At 43.4% G+C, this 19,013-nt stretch overlaps 1 protein-coding gene across 2 annotated transcripts in view; it reads right to left on the bottom strand.

Annotated features, from left to right (window-relative positions):
- Nucleotides 1-3,014: 3,014 nt before the first annotated feature.
- Nucleotides 3,015-19,013, bottom strand: part of HN1 (hematological and neurological expressed 1) — a 25,276-nt gene continuing 9,277 nt past the window's right edge. For both annotated transcript variants that reach the window (XM_015410773.1, XM_015410774.1), the window contains exons 4-5: nucleotides 15,233-15,254; nucleotides 3,015-3,609 (exon numbers count right to left, since the gene is read on the bottom strand). In XM_015410773.1, coding sequence (XP_015266259.1) covers nucleotides 3,467-3,609; nucleotides 15,233-15,254 — 165 coding nt within the window. In that variant the 3' untranslated portion in view covers nucleotides 3,015-3,466. The remainder of the gene's footprint in view (nucleotides 3,610-15,232; nucleotides 15,255-19,013) is intronic.

The raw sequence follows: 19,013 nt of genomic DNA, 5'->3' as shown, positions 1-19,013 counted from the left end.
TGTGGGGTGCCCCAAGGGGCGGTGCTGTCCCCAATGCTATTTAACATCTACATGCACCCCCTTGCCCAGATTGCCCAGCATGGGCTGGGATGTCACCAGTATGCAGATGACACCCAGTTCTATCAGTTGTTTGGTGGCCAGTCTGACTACACTGGAAGATCTGGACTGGGCATTGCAAGCTGTGGCTGGTTGGCTCAGATTGAGCCAACTGAAATTGAATCCGACAAAGACGGAGGTCCTGTGCCTGAGCAGTCCGAGGGTAGCGATCCTACTTCCAACCTTTGATGGGGCGCCATTGGTGCCAGCACTGGAGGTTAGGACCTTGGGAGTGCTCCTGGATGTCTCACTAACAATGGAGGCCCAGGTAGCAGCCACTGCGAAATCAGCCTTTTACCACCTCCGGCTGATTAGGCATTTGGTTCCCTTCCTTGAATGCGACGACTTGGCAACAGTGATCCATGCAATGGTCACCTCAAGATTGGACTACTGTAATGTTCTCTACATGGGGCAGCCCTTGACCCAAATCCAGAAGCTACAGCTAGTGCAAAATGCTGCAACCAGGTTTCTGATGGGCCTCCCTATATTGCTTCAGGGCGCTGGTACTTCCCTTTAAAGCCCTTTATGGTCAGGGACCCACATATCTAAGGGAACATCTTTCCCCACACGTTCCCCAGAGAGCACTGCGCTCAGGGTCACAAAATTGATTGGCCTCCCAGGTCCTAAAGATGCCAGGCTGGCCACAACCAGGGCCAGGGCCTTCTCAGTGGTTGCTCTGTACTGGTGGAATGAGCTCCCAGAAGAGATCAGAGCCCTCGGGACCGCTTTACAGTTCCGCAGGGCCTACAAGATGGAGCTCTTCCACCAGGCCTTCGACTAAGGAGCCACACCAAATAACATCAAATAACTGAGAACTGACAGTGCCCTGGTCCTTGGCTTACCACCAACAGCCTGTGCTGTTGCCTAAATACAGAGACCAAGACGAGCCAACCACCAATATAGATCATCTGATTACAACACTAGTATTGGTTCTGTCTTCTGTAAGCATTCTTATAAGTACCTGATCACTAACTAGCACTTTATGATAATGTAGAGTTTTATTATTTGTTTTAAGATTGTATACAATTTGTTACCTATATGTTTAATCTCTTTGTAAGCTGCCCTGAGCCCACTCCAGCAGGGAGGGCGGGGTATAAATTGAATAAATGAATAAAGTTACTCATGAACTCTTTCGTTTCTCAACAGTTTCCGCACTGCATCCACAAGCACTTTTCCTCTTGTCCTCTTCTTCCATTGCTTTTTCAACTCCTTCTAGCATGAGCTGTGCCATGTTGAATCCCACAATATCCATCACCCCTACTTTCATTGTCTCATGTTTTAAGAGGTTAATTATGTTTCTATACTCTGTGGAAGATTTCACCAAACCACTTTTAGGAACAAAGTTCTTAAAGTACTTCATAACTAAACTGAAAACAATCTGTCTTCTCACTGGGAAGTCATCATGTTTCCCCAAAAATGCAGTAATGAAAATGGAAAAACACAAACTACATTCACAAAAATCAAAGAAATACTGACTTTACTGACCCATTTTTAAAAAAACTGACAAATTACTGACCAAGATGAAAAAAACGACTTTTACTTTTTTTACTAACCATTTCCCACCCCTGAGAGTACATCATGCGAAATACCGGCCTGGATGAACCACAAACCGGAATTAAGATTGCTGGGGAAAACATCAGCAGCCTCAGATATGCAGACGATATCACTCTAATGGCAGAAAGTGAAGAGGACTTTAAAAGCCTCTTGCTGAGAGTGAAAGGGGAGAGCGCAAAAGCTGGCTTGAAACTCAGCATTAAAAAAAATTAAGATCATGGCATCCAGACCCATCACCCCTTGGCAAATTGAAAGGGAAATCATGGAAGCAGTGACAGACTTCATGTACCTGGGATCCAAGATCACTGCAGACGGTGACTGCAGCCATGAAATTAAAAGCGCCTGCTCCTTGGGAGGAAAGTGATGGCAAACCTAGACAGCATAATAAAAAGTAGAGACATCACCCTGCCAACAGAAGTCCATATGGTCAAAGCAATGGTATTCCCAGTAGTAATGTATGGCTGTGACAGTTGGACCATAAGGAAGGCTGAGCACCAAAGAATAGATGCTTTCAAATTATGGTGCTGAAGAAGACTCTTGAGAGTCCCCCTTGGACTGCAAGGAGATCAAATCAGTCAAACCTAAAAGAAATCAACCCTGACTGTTCCCCGGAAGGCCAGATACTGAAGCTGAAGCTCAAATACTTTGGCCACCAAATTAGAAGAGAGCACTCACTGGAGAAGACCCTGCTGGGAAAGATTGAAGGTAAAAGAAGGGGACGGCAAAGGATGAGATGGTTAGACAGTGTTATCGATGCAACGTACATGAATTTAAGCAAACTCTGGAGGATGACAGAGGACAGGAGGGCCTGGCATGATGTGGTCCATGAGGTCACGAAGAGTTGGACTTGACTGTGCGACTGAACAACAACAAAAATTCTGCAGTGTAAATTGCACGTGAGCTACATGACCTCAGATTACTTCCAAAAGTCAAATAAAGCTGCATTTACTTGCAAACCAATATGCTTGCATTGTCACATCAAGGATGCATGCTAGTACAGGAAGTGAACTATAATACAGCAAACAGATGTTAAAATCAAGTCATCTTGCACGATGTCTGGTTTCCAGCAGAGCATTTCCGTTTTAGTGGATCTTGTTCAAGAATTTTGCAAACAATGAAACAAAACATTGTATCAAATAAGCAATCTGAAAATAAAAGCTGACACTTCAAAATTTCTATATCCTTTATTTTTAAGCAACAGCCCAACTTTGTCAAATTACAACGTACATTTAGAAGGATGAAATCTTAACCTCATGGTCAAGCACCTGCATGATCATGCATAGCACTGGAGTAATTTGGACTGGAATGCCCCTTAAGACTTTCCCACCCAATACTCGCACTTATAAGATCCTGTTCCTGTGGCCAAGATGGATAGGGAAGAGACCACCACATCTGTACAACCCTGACTTTCAACCATTCTAAGCCAACTAAGGGGCTTCTATAAGTTTCAAGACAAAAATGCCACCTACCACACTCAGAACCAACCAGTCTAGTTTATGATACACACTACTATATACCTTAGAAATCTTTCCGTCAGCCATGGGCTGTATAGCAAATACCACTGTTCTAAGTCTACCACTGGGAGGAGGGGGGAATTACATATACCACTTCCAGTAGACCCAAGGGAAACAAAACCAAAGTCGAGGGGGGGGGGAAGCCTTCCTTAAAAAACTGAAGTACATAAAGTGCTTCTTGTAATGATAAGTTTGAGATGTACAGTCAGGCTCAAGTTGTGCAGTTCACAAAGCATGGAAGGAAAAAGAGAAAAAGATGACAGACATGAGTTCCAAGTAGTTAGAAGCAGAGAGGGTCACGTTTAACCTAGGACTAGGCTGGACTTTCCACCAGGGGGATTTCTCCTAGATGGTGCAGGGGCTACTGGGCTAGGAACAGGTGCAGCCGGCAGGGGCTTTTCTTCACTCAGGCCTGAAGCAGTTTCTACTTCAGCGTCGGTGTTTTCTAGAAAGAGAAAAGCAAGTAAGCATTAGAATCATTTCTTCATTTTTAATTGAATATCTAGATTTTAGGGGTGGTGGCTGGAAACTTACTCCTACAGCTTGCATTGATGCCCTCAGCAGTGGAAGTGTCCCTCCCCCCAATAGAAAAATATCTTCCCCTTAATTCTTCAACTTTCCACAACAAGATGGGAAATTTTGGGGAGCACTGAAATTCCCATGGAACATTCTCTTTTAGAATGTGAACTTTTTTTAGATCTGGTTTGATTCAAAAAGTGTAGTATAAGTATTCATGTAAAAATCTCCTTTGATAATGATAATTCTTTTGTACAGTGTAGAGACGTTTAGTACAGAAAAGTTTAAGAATGTTTAAATGTGATTTTGTCTCCAATAATTACATTATTTCAATGCTAGCTAGGTCACTTCTAGATCCAAATATGCTGCTAATCCTGTTCTGGACTGTTATGAGACCATCTGTCCAAATAACCTACCTCCTTTTGTTTACTTCAAAATCGTTTGCTATTCTCAATTTTTATTTTTTCCAACTGTCCAATGGCAAAAATTAAGATACATATGATTAAGATACATATGCAGCGGTAGTATAGGGTACAGCAGACTATTGCTGTAGTATTGGGTACAGCCAAAGCTTTGCTAGAAGAACATGAAGGTATTTATACGCTTGCATTTCATAACTAGGAAAGATAATACAGTTTCATATGCTAAGTTATAATTAATGATGCACTCAATAGGAGGGATCCTGATGATTTCCATGAATGGAAAGGGAATTTTCACCATTTCCTTCTCCCTTCAGCAGACCTGACTCCTCATTCATGCTGTGCCTGGTGGAATCCCCTCTCTGCCAGGAGCAGCCCCCTGTGGGGGGGGGGGGGGGGGGGGGAGGGGGTGAGGAGATATTTGGAACTACTGTGTGAAGTCACAAAGCAGCACTCTGTGGACAGAAATCTTCTGTGGGATCCAGCCCTATGTTAAAGTAGTGAGATAATTTTAGGTTTGTGAACTGCAGGCTGTGGAAGGTCAGTAGTTCGAGACCCGAGTTGCCGCATGACGGAGTGAGCGCCCGTCTCTAGTTCCAGCTCCTGCCAACCTAGCAGTTCGAAAGCAAGAAATTGCAAGTAGATAAATAGGTACCACTTCGGTGGGAAGGTAACAGCGTTCCGTACGCCTTGGTGTTTAGTCATGCCGGCCACATGACCACGGAAACGTCTTCGGACAGCGCTGGCTCTTCGGCTTTGAAACGGAGATGAGCACCGCAACCCTAGAGTCGGATTCGACTGGCTTTCGAGCAAGGGAACCTTTACCTTTACTTTACTAAGTAGTGCACATATTTGTTCCTTCCCCATAACACCAAACTCCCAGCAATTTTTGTCTGTTCAGCTGTCCCATGTGCTAGGTACTCCATTTTCCCACTCATCCCCTGTATAGAGATGGTCTGAACAGCTTGCTTTGCCTGGAAGCACTGGCTCCATACCTCCTAAGCAGCTGAGTACTGCAACAGCAGAAATGAGAAAGGACTTTCAAGAGCTCCCTATTCTGCAGAAACACAGGCCTGATTTCCATAGACTTATCTTTTGGGGGTTTGATTTGTACAGGGTACTTCCTTGGAAAAGCTGGTGGGTTTGAACCACCCAATTCAGCAGAGGGGAAAATATCATACTCCATCTTTGGATATACACTTTTCTTGTAACTGAAGTGCTGAATATTTGTTGTACAAGAGGTGGCATATACAAACAGCTTAGTTATTTTGCTTGAGAAACAGCTACCCATATTTGCTTAATTCAAGCATCTATAACAAGCAGATCTAATCTTCCAGCACAATGTGGACTAAACATGTTGCAACATGAAACTATATGCTGGCTACACTAAATCTACTACTTTAGCCCGACAACTGGGGTACCTTGTTAATTTAGACAGACTGTTTCAAAACTGCTTGGGATGCATCTTTCCTGGAGGTGTTTCAGCTGACAGAACTGTGTGGGCAGCAGTGATCAGGCTTGGTAGACAAAATAACCATCATTCTAATTACGGGATGCATGGGTAGAACCTCTTCATATGTATATAATCAAACTGCTCTTATCATGGTCTTCGAGCATAACTAGAACGCACAAGATTAATGCTTTACTTAACCTGCACAGGCAAGTATGAATTATTCGACCAAAGACTAAGATTAAGAAAACTGGATATATGATATCCAGATTAGAATTCATTTTCTGCAGGACAGACGACCACAGAACACTTGTTTATATCAGCAACTCTTTCCAGTCTGCTGGAAAGATTCTTAGCTATTCCTGGTGCATGTTACTAGAATGACTGCTATTAATCGTCAATAAGATCCAAAATGTTACAGGCAATAGCTTTCATTGGTTGAAGAGTTGTGTGCATGGGCTGCAGAAAGTAGAGTGTTTCTTTAGTTAAGGAGAATGCTTAAACCTCACACAAGTTCCTCAGTGCAGTGGGGTGCAGACTGTTAGGAATACAAGTAGATGGCCCTATACATAGGATGTGGGTACAGTGCAATGTGTGTAGAGGAGGAGCTGGATTGAGATTCCCCCCAATTAATGTAATATCTAACACAGCATGGGTGCAGAGCCTTTCAATTGGAGGCTCCATCCCTGTGTGACCTGATAAAGCATCATTCTTGGTACTCATGCACATAATTTGAACAAGGCTCCAGGCCCACGGTGTGGCAAACACACGGATGGGGTCAACAGAGGGGCAGGACCAGCACACTTAGCCCTGCTCCTCTACTACACATCTTGTTTATTGTGCTGACACTTCATTTAACTGCAGCCATACCTCTTTCCAAACACAGTACAGTCCCGTGGAGCAATTTGGAATAGCAAGTCAGCATTGAATCCTACCAAGTTCATCTTGTTCAACAGGCTATACATCAAACATTATTATTGTTATTTATTAGATTATTATAAAGGGAGCGGGACTTTTTTGCCATCAAGTTACAGGCAAGAGATAAGCAAAGGTGGTTTGCCATTGCCTGCCTCTCTGGTCACGATCCCGGACTTCCTTGGTGGTCTCCCATCCAAATAGTAACCAGGACTGGCCGTCCCTGCTCAGCTTCTGAGATCTGATGAGATCACGCTAGCCTGGGCTATCCAGGTCAGGAATAGGACTATACCACAGCTGTATCAACTGTTAACTGTTAACCCTGCTCTCACAGCATTGTTTTCTACTTATGGGATACTATGTTCTGCATTATTTAATATGTCTAATACTTTATTACTTGCTTCATGCTTCTATAATTCTATTCCTGTCACACTGCTTGTTAGAAGTTTTATCTTAGTGGCTGCATTGACTTGCACTGCCTGGAGTCTCAGTGCAAAAGGCAGACTATAAAGTAAACAAACAAGACTTAACCAACATCCTCTGAAAGAGCAGGCCCGGTTTCACTTAATTTGATATTCTGCAGATGCTTTAGATGAAACACACATCAGTCTTGCCTGCCAACTTGGCAGAATGGAATATTGTTGTAGCTGAGGCCAACTATTCATACTGCGTGAATGTTTCATTGTCCATACTCAGAATAAGCAGTCAATTTTATGAAGTATGCATGGCTCGTTCCAGACTTTATCTTTCACTCAGTGGCAGACTATTCAGCCAATGGGACAATACTGGTTTCAGCCTTTTACTTTAACTCCAAGGAGTGAACCTGACCTGGCTCAACCTGACTGGGCTTTTTAAAAAGCCAGCTTGCAAATGTTCAAAGATGTCATATGACAGGAAAAATTTACACCAACAGCTCATGTAACAGCTATGCAGTAGAGTTCATGATCATGAAAACACTCTTCATGTTCTAGACGTGCACCAAACCATACTGCAAGCCAGATCTTGAACAAGTGTTCTAAACATCATCATACAGTGGCCTTGCTGGATCAGACCACCGGTCCAACACCCCGCTTCACAGACTGGCTAACCAGTTTCCACTGGAAGGCCTACAATCCAGCATGGAGGCCAAGGCCTCCTCCCGTTTCCCTCCCAGTACAGTTTTATCATCCCTGATTATGACCAAGCCAGTTTCATCAATCTGTCATGGCCAATTGCTATTGGTAGACTTGTCCTCCACAAAGTTACCTAATCCAGGTGTAATGATTTCATGTTTAACTGTGTGAATGTGTCTTTAAAAGTTTGGTTGCATGCCTGTGTGATAGTCTAGTGTGATTGAAACAGGCAAGTGGTGTGAGTGGTAAGTGACAGAGAGGGGGAGGGGTTTTGGAAATGATTCTGTGTGGATGAGCAGATATGTCAGTCAAGAGTGTTAGTGAGATGACAGTTGAAAGTCAGTAAAGTTCTGTGACAGGGAGAAGAGTGAAGCAACCCTGTGTGGGATGAGTTTAGTTCTGGGGTCTGAAGGAGAGACCTTCTTGTGTGTGATATGAGAGTTAAGTGCTGTGTCTGAAAGAAAGTGACAAGCAGTTCTGTGTTGAAACAGTTATAAGCTGAAGCTGAGTGTCTAGGAAACAGTAAAGATTATATGGACATGAAGGAAAAAGTGTTACAAAGTTACCTAAGGAAAAATCCCTGTCAGTAGGGAGCAGACTGTGTGTTATACCTACTTTACTAGTTACATGGTTCTACCCTCGTATTTATGCTTTCTTTAAATAAATCCTATTTCATTCAAGTATACCAGTCTAGAAAGAATCCTTCCTCAGACCACATAGTTCCTCGAAAGCTTAAACCCTCGATCCACCTACCCTGTGATAGAAATAGTAAAGCATAAAGTTTTGGAAAGCCTTATAAATTTCCTGGTGGCAGCCGGATACACATAATAAAATAAAACCTAAAGAACACTTTAAAGGGAAACTAGACCTCCCCAGTTAAGGGGTCATCACACCATGTTTTAAAGACAACTAAACTAGCAACCATTACTAACTACATCCTGCAGCAGCGAATTTCAGAAACCAAACCAGGCCTGAAGTTGTACTTCCTTTTGTTTCCCCAGATAAACCTCACAACCCGAGTTTCCCAGACTCTCAGGAAGTGATCCCTGCTTTCTTCTGCTCAGAAGAACTCTGTAGAGCAAGCTGTAAGAGGGGCACAACTTAGAATGCTTTTTCCTACAGCGTAATCATTGCAGTTCAAAACCAGAGCACAGTATATTTAGTCACAAGTGTGAATAACCCCTCTTACACGCTCAAGCCATTACAGAAGATATTAAAATCTAATTAGACATCTGCCAAGAGTAGCAGCACACTGAGTTTCTGGACAGTTTTTATACACTGTTAAAAGGAATGTGTTAAATGGCAAGTATCTGAACTTCAATGTTCTCATCTGGGCTGAAATTGCTGTACAGAGCATACATGATTTTTTTAAGTTAGGGAAAAGTGTTAAAATAAACTTGGATAAATTATTGGGGTCTGTACTGTTGTGTATAGTTTACTGCAGGTTAACTCCTGATATGTACTTTTGCATGGTTTAATGTGTCATATTAACATTTATGCTTTACTTCAGTTCGGTTTTTTAGACTTCTGGTTGGATCTTCAACCCAAATCCTATTTCATTGTTTACTGAATGTCCCATCTTGTTGGTTGTATTGACTCACTCTATGTAATCCACTTTGAGTGCCAGTGAGAATGGCGGACTATAAATAATGCAAGTAAATAAAATAAAGCAGATTGAAACCCCAATTTCTGTGAATAAGGCGAAATGGCTTTATGGACAGACATCCTACTAAGCTACATTTCAAGAAGTGCCCTTAAATGACTTGAGGACCAGACTGCTGATAGTGACCCAACCTGTTTCTGAAGCTAATTGTTATGTATAAGGGGAAAATTATAATTCCCAGAAGGTCTTGCATCCTGTTGCCTATACTAGGAATCCAAGAGAATAACGGTTGAGTCCAGTGACACTGGACACTGGAGCTGCGGTGGCTCAAGTGGTTAAGACGCTGAACTGCAGGTTCAGTAGTTCAGCAGTTCGAGACCCGGGTGCCGCAAGACGGAGTGAGCTCCCGTCTCTAGTTCCAGCTCCTGCCAACCTAGCAGTTCGAAAGCAAGAAATTGCAAGTAGATAAATAGGTACCACTTCGGTGGGAAGGTAACAGCGTTCCGTGCGCCTTGGTGTTTAGTCATGCCAGCCACATGACCACAGAAATGTCTTCGGACAGCGCTGGCTCTTCGGCTTTGAAACGGAGATGAGCACCGCAACCCTAGAGTCGGACTCAACTGGCTTTCGAGCAAGGGAACCTTTACTTTACCAGTGACACCCTTAAGGCCAACAAAGTTTAATTCTGGGTATAAGCTTTCGTGTGCATGCACACTTCTTTATATACATTGAAACAGATTTCCTCAAGCCTTACATAAGGTGGGAGGGGGGGTTAGTTGACAGGAAGGTCTAGTTAGTCAAGATGAATGAATGAGTAACTGGGCAATTGGATTAAAGCAGCTGGTAAGACCTGTGAATGGCAGCAAATTAGCATACAAATACAAGAATTAGCAAATAGATGTGAGAACAAAGTTTGAGTCCAGTGGAACCTCCAGGACCAACAACTGGACTCAAAGTTAGTTCTCACATCTGTTGTTAACTCCTTTATTATTTGTACGCTAATTTGTTACAATTCACATATCTTATCAACTGCATTATTCCCATCTTAGCTGTCCTTATGCATCTTTTTTCCTGGGAGGTTTGGAGGTGTGAAATACTAGAGAGGCTTCAGGAAGGAGAATCCTGGAGATCTCCAAGAAGAGCCTCTTTGACCTGGCCTGACTTGGTCAAGGGGGTCAGGAATGAGAAGTGAAAAACACCTTGCTGCAGGAAGGCAGTCTCTTTCTTTGGGATGCTGAGTCCAGGAGAGGAGGCAGATCTATCCACTGAGAAAGGCAGCTGTTTTAACCATGTACAGCTGGCCTAAAGGGCTGGAGCAAGCTTCAAGGTAGGGGAAGCTCTGTAGGGATCTGTAATTTCCTAAGCTAAAAGAGCCTGTCCTATCTGTTAGGGCATGTATAGAAAGAGGGACAGAGGATTTGTATTTTACCCATTTCTTTTGGTTCCCTTGCTCAATCTGGTGCTGTGCTAAAAATATGCTTGTAAACATTTTATTTTTAATAAATACTTCAAACTTTTGATGAAGGAAGTGGTTCTCTGTACCACATAGACCTCTACCCTCTTGGACATGCTATCTTAAAAGAAGCACCAGGGGAAAGCAGGCAGTTGGCAGGTGGCTACTCCTCCAGGGGTGCACAATGCTGTAAACTCTCCCCGTGATGATCAGGCGCTGGGCAACGGGAGACACAGAGGCAAGGCCTCAGAACTTGGAAGAGAAGCTGGGAGTCCTGACCCTCCCAGTGGGTGATTCCTTACAAAGGTCAGGTGATGGCAGCGGAGAGAGTAAGAGAAAAGCCTCTCCAGGTGTTAGGAAAACCTTGGAAGGCATGGTAGAATAGGGCCTGCCACAAGCCCTTCCTGACAACTAACACACCCACAACTATATGTAACGCTTGAGGAAATCTGTATCTGAAGAAGTGTGCATCTACACATGCGAAGTCTCTCAGTTCTCACTTATACCCAGAACTGAACTTTGTTGGTCTTGGAGGTGCCACTGGACTCGAACTTAGTTCTCACATCTGTTCATTAACTCTTTTATTTGTATGCTAATTTGCTGCCATTCACAGGTCTTACTAACTGTTTTAGTCTAATCTCAGCTATACTTGTTGCCCAATTACTTATGCATCTTGACTTTGACTAGCCCTTCCTGCCAACGTCTCCCCCTGAAGAAGTGTGCTTGCACATGAAAGCTTATACCCAAAATTCAAGTTTGTTGGTCTTAAAGGTATCACTAGACTCAAGCTTTGTTCTATTGCTTCAGACCAACATGGCTATCCACCTGAATCTAGGAATTCAAGAGATATGCCGCCACGAAGCCTGAAGGCTTCTCTCTTAATCATCCTAAAAACATAGTCTAAATGGGTTGGCCATTGTAAATTCCTTCTATCCCTTCTGAATAGTGATTATTTCCAGGCTAACCTGATCTCATCAGATCACGGAAGTTAAGCAGTGTTGGCCTTAGCTAGAATTTGGAAGGGCGACCTCCAAGGAATACCAGGGGCATGACACAGAGGCAGGCAATGGCAAAACCACCTCTGAAATGTCTCTTGCCTTAAAAAAACAAACAACCAAAGTCTAGCTCACCACGTAGTGGTCCGTAATGCTAAAAAAGCTAGAACTTCTGACTGCCAGACAATCCTAAGCTCTCCTGGCTATTCTATACACACTGCCATACGATAATTATTATTAGTGATTATTCAGACTTCAGGCTCAAAAAGGATCAGAGCATATGGAAGCAAGAGGAAGAAGCTGACTGAGGTTAAAGATCAATTTGCTTTTCTGGAAGGAGGCTATTTGAAGTGCAAACGGAAGGCACTCCCAACCCCCCTTGACCATTTTAGAGGTAGTCAAGAAGCTACTTGTGTTGGAATGATCCTCACATTTTGTAAAAGTTAAAAGAAAACACATGGATTGCGGCTGCAACACAGGGAAAAGAGATCAATTTTTTTTACCATTGCTGTTTCCAGATACAATATCCCACACTTACAGGTACCACACAAAGCAAACAGTAAGTGTGGGATATTGTATCAGGAAACAGCAATGGTAAAAAAAAATGATCTCTTTCCCCTGTGTTGCAGCCGCAATCCATGTGAGGATCATTCCATCTCAAGTAGCTTCTTGACTACCTCTAAAATGGTCAAGGGGGTTGGGAGTGCCTTCCGTTTGCACTTCAAATAGCCTCCTTCCAGAAAAGCAAATTGATCTTTAACCTCAGTCAGCTTCTTCCTCTTGCTTCCATAGAGAAAATCTGGGGGAGAATGCTAAAGCACCGCTCCCCCCACACAGCCACAATCCACTTCAGTTGTCTCCACAGTTGCGTTTAATGATTAAAGAAAAAGGGAGAGATCCAACCACAGATTTTCCTGCACCACATCTGTTTTGTTCCACAATAAAGATACACATCAGTAAATAGCAGGAAATTTCTAAACACAATTTTCTGTTGTTGGTCCTAGTGGGGGGGGGGGGGGGCAGGGGAAAAGTTTTCAATTTTATTCTTCCCATGGTAGCATAAAGCAGTTTGTACAGTTCTTCACACTTGGGAGTCAAGACCTCACTTTTCCCAGCTCTGGTCTTTAGAAGGTGCCCTAAAACATGAATATTTTAACCACCCCAGTTGCGAGGAGAGAGAAAGTTCTATGCACCCAAAGGCTTCATTGGGAGAGGTTCTAAAGATGTGCCCCCTTTGGGTCCCAATGTCACTGTCACTTTAAGTCAGAATAAACACTGAGAAGAGCCAGGGAGAAGCTCCCCCCACTGCCACCCACCAACTCTGACAGGGCAATCTCACACTTAACTCCAGGGGTCTAGGTCAGTGAAATTCAGTTGCCCAAGAGCCAGTCTGTGGCTCCTCTGAGAACAGTTCCCTACATGTGGCACCTGCCCCCTGTTCTATGAAAGTAGGCAAGGCCATATTTTGGTGGAGCTTCTGGTTGGAAGTTGGTTCCCTCCTAGAAGCAGCCCCCACTGGAGGGATAGGAGAATGGGTGAGCAGCAAGCCTTTGCACTCGCGGGCCTTCTATGTCAGGAATGGAAGTAAAGGGCTCAACTATGGAGGGAGTACCACTAGTCAACCGACTGTAGTGCCACAAATCTGCCCACCTTCCATAAGTTCTAGAGCAAGAGTAGTGCAGGAGTGGGCTTTCCATGGGAATGCTAAAGAAAAGTTCTATGAACACTTCAGTGATCTCACAAACCTTCCAGACCAGGCTGTCCTTGGATTTTAGAATCTGTTTCAATGGGCAGATTTCTGGATGGTTAGCCACAAGATGAAGGAAAGCCCTATATCCAGTTTAATAAGGTGTTCATCTTGACTGAACACATGGAAAACTCTGAGATCAGCTGTGTTTGGTGTGCACTAGACAGAGGAACCAGTTAAGACTATCTGCCAGAATTGTTTTAAAAGGTCATCTCTGAAAGCTGTTTTCATGCATATATAAGCCTGCTAGGGGAAGACAAAGATCTACAAAGAAGCTGGCCAAGTGACTGTGAATAATGACAACTGCCTGCCAAAAGAAAGGTATGCTATTTCAGAGCTGATAAAGCTGCCCATGTGTGCAAGGCATTAAGCATCAAGGGTAGCTATAAGAGTTCAACAGGAAACCAGACTAATTCCTGTCTATCCATCCCACTTCTCTTACAAATGAGAGAGGCTGTTTTAGATTGCTTTGACAGTTCAGGAGCCCCTTCTTCCAGTGGGATGGACTAAACAAAAGACAGAGCACATGCCAAGATGATAAGAGCATTGCACTGCACAAGCACAGCTTACACCAAGTGTATTAAAAGCTCTCTTTTGTAGAAAGGATTCCTAGATATCGCAGTACAACCAACACCATCAATAGGATTGCTACAGTATTACCCCAGTTCATCAAGCCAGGGGTTTGTCTCCCATGTTAGAAGACTCAGATTGGGATCTTAAACAGCTGGCAGACTAATGAAACCAGTCAGCCATGTCATACATTCATAAACATCCTTTGAGACTAGTCTGCACATTTCATGGGGCTATTCCTCAATTTCCCCTAGAATCCAAACAATGAAAGATCTACTTGTCTTGCTATAGTAACCAGAGGTCCTGGAACTGTCCCAACCACAAAGTGATAACTCTGGAAAGCTTAGTTTCTTAAATACAAAACTTGGATTATTTGCCAGTGTTAATGCCACTAAGGTGACAACTCTGCTGTAACCACTGTGCTAATGAGTCTTTTTCTAGTTTAACTTTCAGTATTTCAAGAACTGCAATGAACATTTCTTCCCTTTCACTTCTCCCTTTCTCCTACATAAAATCTTTTTTTTTAAGCCCCTAAAACACACCTACCCCACAAAAAAATAAAATGAGAACTGGGCGCAAGTGCATATCTTCACAAGTGTTTATGCATGAATCCTACCCAACCCTTACATCACTTCTTGAGTGTGGTAGCAGATCTGCACCTAAGCCTATGCAGCATTAATGCAGGAAATTTAAGCTTTCTGCATTTAAGGACTAAGAACTGGGCCTGGGGCACAGTAACAAGGGCAAAAGAACACACTGATGCCAAGCAGATGCCCCAAGGACAGCAGAATGTGTGTGTGTGTATGCATATCTATATCTAGATAGATAGATAGATAGATATCTCCTTCAAGTTGCAGCTGACTTATGGTGACCTGGTAGGCTTTTCAAGGCAAGAGACGTAAAGATGTGGTTTGCCATTGCCTGCCTCTGTGTACAAACCCTGGTACTCCTTGGTGGTCTTCTATCCAAACACTGACCAGAGCCAACCCTGTTTAGCTTCCGACATCTGCAAGGATTGGGCTAGCCTGGGCTACTCAGGTCAGGACAAGACTAAAGACAGCTAACCCAAAATTCTACCCTCACTCTTTTAAACCATGTTTACACCTGGGAGCGTCTACTCACAAGTCATGCTGTCAGATGACACCTGCATTTCACCCCGTCACACACAGGTGGCCAAGGGAATGCCTTCAGTAGGAACAGTAAGAAATGGGGACACATAACATACACATTCAGGTAAGTCCCTTGATGGGGAAAATAATTTCCTTTAGAGGTAAAAGGAAGTACTCACCTGGAACTTCAACTTCTCCACCCTAGAATAATAATAATAACAAAGTTATTTTCTATTTTTTAACACCTACTGGAGTCTATTGCTTCTGCAGCCACACCCCACCTAACAGCAAATTTAAGCAAGAACAGTCCATTGCAGAAGCTCTGTGAACTCTAAGTGCGGACACCATTAATGTAGTCTTGAGGTTTGTGACTACAGTATTAACACACGCATTTTCCTACCACTTTGCCAGATCAGTATTCCTAAGCTTTGTACAAAGGCGTGCTTGTATGCCGTGAAAGAACTTTTGCCACAAACAACACCCACTAAGGGAAGACCATCTACAATTCACAACTATATGTGCTCAAAACTGTATACTGTATTCATTGAAATACAAAGAAGGGTTAGTGGTCATAACCCAATAGAATGTGTAGACACTTATCCAACAGATTGCTCATAACAATTAAGCATAGTCTACAAAAAGAACATATTCAAAACCAACAGTAGGGATCCTCTGTAATTCCATACATAGTGTCCGTAGACCACCAAACAGAAAGTAACTGCAGCAGAAGACTCCCACTGTGGAAAGAATAACAGCCAGATGCCTCTCCCAGGTATAAATCAAGACATTTCAATGATCTTCAACAGCGGATGGTAAAATGGAACTGTGAAGCAATCATAAATATACATAGAAAACCGATTGACTGCATAATGCATTTATCAGTTCAAAAACATAGAAAAAAATGTATCTCACCCCGATTTCCAAAATAACACAGACACACCTCAATAGCTTCAATGGAACCCTAGGGTTCTCTACAAGGCAACCTGCCATGCAGCATTTAACCATATACAAATCAATTGCAATAGTTTCTTAAAGTGGACCCATTCCATTTTTCACAAATGTGCCTGAGTTTCACATACATTCTAATCAATTGCAATATGTTCTTTTGGTAAACTATGCTTGTTATGAGCAATCTGTTGGATAAGTGTCTACACAATATTGGGTTATGAATGCAATATGCAGTTTTGAGCACATATAGTTGTGAATTGTAGATGGTCTTCCCTTGGTGGGTGTTTGTGGCTATACTTGTACACTAGGGTTCCCTATTGTCTTTGGCAGTGAAAGAACTACATTCAAAATTAAGATCTCCTATAAGCCTAAAATATTCCCAAAAGAGCCTACCTCTTGTGTCTCCACTATTCAACCTTGCCTTCTTCCAAGCATTCTCTGCTAAGATCTCATTCTGCAGTCCCTCTGGATGAGGAGAGACTGGATTATTCAATCACTTCCAATGCAGAGATGCAGCAAACAGCCTACACTCAGAGTCATGCAGAGAGGTCAATGATTCTTGTAGAAACTTTGGGGGGGGGGGGACCTTCAAGGATTGGAAGGACTTTTCTCTCACAGCCTTAAAAGTAAACTTTCAGGTACAAGAGTGAAGTGTGTGCTTCCAATCTGAACTCAGGAAAAATAAAGTTTGTCCCTATGGAAATGGCTTCAAGTACAACACAATGCTTTAGATCAAAGTGAAGAAGTTCTACATGGCTGCACTGAAGGTGTTTAAAGAATCTTCGCTCACAATCCTGTGGGAGTGCTCAAAATCCTGATGTCATTTTGTTTCTAGCATCCTGTGTTACCACTGCTTCACTACTCCTAGGCCACAAAAACAGTTCAAGTCAAAAGTAGTTCTGAGAGTTGTGGTCATTCTGCAACAGGTCTACAATTCTCAGAATCATCACTATGCTATAATTTTTTTAAAAGGTCTTTGGGAGAAGCCATGACAGCCAAAGTAATTTAAGACTGCACTGTAGAAATTGTCATAGGGATCCTGGGCTAGACATTTAGCTAAGCTCTACAGGCAGACACACAATCAATTGATGACCATAAATGGACCCAGTTAACTACTCACACGTTTAAGGAAAATCTGCAATGTTTTTGTTGCAACCTATTTTTAATGCATCTAACACTGGTTCAGTTGTTGAACATACAAGTTAGGAAGGGAAGCCCAGTTCAGATAGTTCTTAAATTGCTCTCCACATAGATCTGTGATCAATGCGTCTCATGGGAAGCCATATACTAGGCCAGTGATGGTGAACCTTTTAGAGACAGAGTGCCCAAACTGCGACCCAAAACCCACTTATTTATCGCAAAGTGCCAACACGGCAATTTATCCTGAATACTGAGGTTTTACTTTAGAAAAAAACAACTCATACATTAACTTAAGATGATCCAAACATAGTAAGGAAAGCAATCCCAAATGCTTTCATTTACTTAAAATTATTTGGCAGAGAATTTGACACTTTAATGATAGTCTGGGCCTGGCTGGGGCGATGGCACGCGTGCCCACAGAGAGGGCTCTGAGTGCCACCTCTGGCACCCGTGCCATAGGTTCGCCACCACTGTAGTAGGCTCTCTGAATTGGGTTCCCGGCATCCCATATCCACAAGCCAACTCTCTCTCCATATGTTGGACTGGCAGTTGGGAACGAGAGGATAGCCTTCATGGGCTGGGATTCGTTCAAGGTTGTCAGTCGCCTAGCACTAACTGGTAACACAACTGATATGTTATATAACTTTGAAGTATTAGTGTCGAAATGGGGAACTGAAGAAGAGACTGAAGCAGAGAAGTTAATTAGCACCATATGTACCAAAGGAAATTCACAGGCCTGTTACAGAACAAAGTTCTGTTGCTTCAGACCAATGCGGCTGCCCACCTAGGCATGTTACAAAGCACTATCAGTCTATGACTAGTTGAGCAACAACATGAAAAACAAGCCACTAGGTAGCAAACGTTTTGCAGCACAAATCCATCTTTAAATTAGTACTGACCATGGAAGATGGTATATAAATCAATTTTGACAGAGTTCTCTAACGTGTTGCATCAAATTAAGTAGGCTCTGGCTCAGAGAACAGTCTGAATTCTTTAGAGTCTCAATGAGTTTTTTCTGCAATAGACTGCTGTATGCACCTGGATGGAATTAATCCCATGAAACTGAATACCCTACACACACCCCATTCTGAAAATGAATGCACGTGGCCAGCCCTTTTAAAGGTGACTCTTAGTTAATAATCATTGGTACGTTTAGTGTTGAGAGATGAGCACCAAAACAGTTGTGCTACATTGTTACAAGACTACAAGTCATTGTTCTTCTCCATTTCCTTCAGTCCAAGAAATTACGCAGGATCTGTTCTAACTCAGGGTTTAACTGCTAATGCTAGGCTTAAAGAAAACAAGGGCGATTTCTCACGGGACTTTTTCCCGCGATGAAGCGCGGTGAAGCCTCTCTTTCCTCCGGAGCATCTCGTCGGTTTCACACCATTTGGCTCGATGCTTTCTTTTGGCCCGGGGCTTCCCTCATTTGCTCCGCATCAGCTGAAATCCTCAAATCCCAGGATTTTCTGTTTGCTTCGCGGTGACTGAGCCCTCCCCCCTCCCCCCTTTTTCCACGCCCATTAGCCCACCTCCTCTTTTTTTTTGTTTAAAAGATTGGTGTCGTTATATCGGCACATTGCAGGAACGAAATTAAGGGCAGCGGGATCAGGGGCGGGCTGCCTGCGGCCTCGTGGCTCTCTCGCTCGGCCGATCGGCCAGTCGGGCCGCCACCGCCCCCGCTCCGGTTCTCTGCCACCCAGCAGCCGCAGAGAGAAGGGGGGCGCCGAGAAGTCCTCAGCACAGAACGGCAGGAAACGGGGCGGCAGCGGCGGCGGAGGCTCGACTGGCCGAGCGAGAGAGCCCCAACGGCCTTCCAGCAGCCGCGGAGGGAAGGGGGGGCCCTTCCATGAATGGATCTGCTGGGACTGG

The sequence above is a fragment of the Gekko japonicus genome, unplaced genomic scaffold (genome assembly GCF_001447785.1).
Source record: "Gekko japonicus isolate JY-2015 unplaced genomic scaffold, Gekko_japonicus_V1.1 scaffold15, whole genome shotgun sequence".
NCBI classification, from domain to species: Eukaryota; Metazoa; Chordata; class Lepidosauria; order Squamata; family Gekkonidae; genus Gekko; species Gekko japonicus.
The sequence above is the reverse complement of the archived record's forward strand: the minus strand, read 5'-3'. Positions and strand labels throughout refer to the sequence as shown.